Genomic DNA, 2,500 nt, shown 5'->3' on the forward strand with positions numbered 1-2,500 from the left:
GTCGAAGTTGAAGGTTCGCGTGGACTTCCCGTCATCAACCTCAACAGTAAATTCGTCCTCAGCACTGACGGTGTTGGTGGCGGTGGTAAATCCGGTGAGACGAAGATGGGCAAACAAGCACGTGTTGCATGCACACAAACAAACCAGCAAATGCATCGAACAAAGGAAACAAACAAAAGCGCAAACAAAAAAACCAATTCCTCCACACACACATACATACATATACTCACTGACACACACACACACACACACACACACACACAAATACACACACACGCAGAGAGGAGATGCAGACAAAATCGGCACGTACGAGATGATGTTCTTGCAACCACGACCCGTTTCTGACGACGACATTGGGCGAACGCGGCAGAACACACGGATCTTGCCCTGTGGTGGAACGGCGAGCAGTATGCCATGCATCATTGGGATTAGCAGAGGTGTGAACAACGGCACACGCGCACGTGGATGTACGCGCAGATGGTGAGTGTATACGTGAGCAGGACATGCTTTACCACCCACCTTCATTTCCTCGAGCTTGTTGTAGAGTTTCTTCCGCTCCCTGCGCTCGCTCTCAAAGTTTTCCTACATCAACCGGACAAGCCATGCATCCACCCATCACACACAAACAGCTGTGAGCCGCGCTGCAATGGGACGAAGCAAAGAAGCAAAGAAGCAAAGAAGCAAAGAAGCAAAGAACTTCGCTCACTCGACGCACCTGCAAGGTTTTGTTCTCGCCCTTGAGCTTCTTGAGTTCCGTCTTCATCGTCCTATGCTCCTCCTGCACTTGTATCGCCTCCGCCGCCGCTGCTTTGGCCGCCGCCAGGTCCTGTTTCGCCGTCTTGAGCTCCGATTCCAGCGCCGTGACCTTCTTCTCCAGCGCGGCCTTCTCCTCCTGCAGTCCAGACGTCTGGGACGACTTCTTCTGGTCCTGCGCCTTGTACAGCTCAACCTGCACACATACGGCAGCAGAAGCAGCACGCACACACGAGTGAGATGCAACAACAAACGCTCACGCTCCTGCCATGAGGAGGAGGGGAATGGGGAGTTGCAGCCAACGCCAGCAGAAGCAGTGACTGCTTCGGCTATACAGACCCACACCATGACACAAACCCACGACACACACAAACACACATACCTTCTTTGTGAGGTCCTTGATTTGCTTCTCCATCTTGGATGCCTCAAACGAGGAGACGCGCGTCTTGTCGGCCATCTCTATCTTCTTCTCCAACTTGCGGATCTGATCGCAACACAATGTGAACGCCGAAATGAGACATCGATGGGGGAGGGGAGAATGCAGGGCCTCAGAAAGTCTCCATCTAAAGGCACATGTACAAAGCAGACACGCAAACACACAGGCAAAACCAGACAGACAGACGAGCATACACACACACACACCCTACCTCTGCTCGCGCTGCCTCCAAGTCCTTTTCGAGTGCTCGTACGCGTTTGGCATCAGCATCTGGGACAGGAGCGTGAATGTTCGGGGGGGGGGGGATGTTGGTTAGCATGAGTCAACAACGCATGACAGCGGTATCCAGGAGACAACATGGTAGGGCAAGCGTGTACATGCCAGGCATCGTGTCGTTGTGTACCTGTGGACACGGGGCCGCTCCTCTGTCGACCGCCACGCTGATAGAGCACACACACACGCACACACAAGAAATCATACACAATAACATTAAGTGAGCAATGCGTGTGGCAAAACAGAAAACGCCAAGTGAAGTAAATGAGCCCCAAACTAACACACAACAAAGACAGACACACACACACACACAACACAGACACACATACATACACACACACACACACACACACACACGCACGCACACGCACACGCACGCACGCACAACCACCAGCCATCAGGTTCCCGTTCCCCATCATGGTGTGGTGTACGCACCCCGCGGCCGCGGCCCCCGCGTCCGCGCTGCGCCGTCTTGGCTGGTTTCTTCTCGGGCGATCTGGCGGTGGCAGCGGCGGCGGTGGCGGTGTCTTCACCCTCTGCCTCCTGCTCTTGCTGTCCATCGCCACGGGCTTTGTCCTCTTCCTCCTGGTCTGTCTCCCCATCTTCTTGCTGCTGTCCACTCTGGTCTTCGTCTTCATCGTCCGTCTGCTGCGTCTCTTCCTCTTCATCCTCCTCTTCCTCTTCATCTACATCCTCATCTTCCTCTTCATCTGCATCCTCATCCTCATCCTCGTCCTCAGGTGCTGCAGCCCGCTCCACAGATTCCTCTTCCCTCCACTTGGACTCCTGTTGCGACGTGCGCAGCGACTACAAGCACAACGATTGCCGATAAAACCCGCGAGTAACCAGAGCGACAGGGGTTGTTGAGTAAGTGCACGGCGCGACACCCACAGACACACAGACAGACAGACAGACAGACACAGGCATACTTACAGACACACACACATGAAACAGCAGTGTTCGGTTGGGTTGGAGGGCAGCACCTCAATCTCGTCGTTCAAGAACTTGTTCTCTTCTTTCAGTTTCGTGATTTCAGAC

The 2,500-nt window shown here is 54.0% G+C and overlaps 1 protein-coding gene across 1 annotated transcript in view; it reads right to left on the minus strand.

Annotated features, from left to right (window-relative positions):
• The window catches only part of PTSG_11371 (motor protein), an 11,147-nt gene that overhangs the window by 3,285 nt on the left and 5,362 nt on the right, over positions 1-2,500 (minus strand). The window contains exons 11-19 of the mRNA XM_004987574.1: positions 2,446-2,500; positions 1,898-2,269; positions 1,593-1,629; positions 1,401-1,459; positions 1,136-1,237; positions 716-949; positions 520-582; positions 311-387; positions 1-64 (exon numbers count right to left, since the gene is read on the minus strand). The exon at positions 1-64 is cut by the window's left edge and continues 112 nt beyond it; the exon at positions 2,446-2,500 is cut by the window's right edge and continues 7 nt beyond it. Coding sequence (XP_004987631.1) covers positions 1-64; positions 311-387; positions 520-582; positions 716-949; positions 1,136-1,237; positions 1,401-1,459; positions 1,593-1,629; positions 1,898-2,269; positions 2,446-2,500 — 1,063 coding nt within the window. The remainder of the gene's footprint in view (positions 65-310; positions 388-519; positions 583-715; positions 950-1,135; positions 1,238-1,400; positions 1,460-1,592; positions 1,630-1,897; positions 2,270-2,445) is intronic.

This window comes from Salpingoeca rosetta (assembly GCF_000188695.1).
Source record: "Salpingoeca rosetta unplaced genomic scaffold supercont1.45, whole genome shotgun sequence".
NCBI lineage: Eukaryota > Choanoflagellata > Craspedida > Salpingoecidae > Salpingoeca > Salpingoeca rosetta.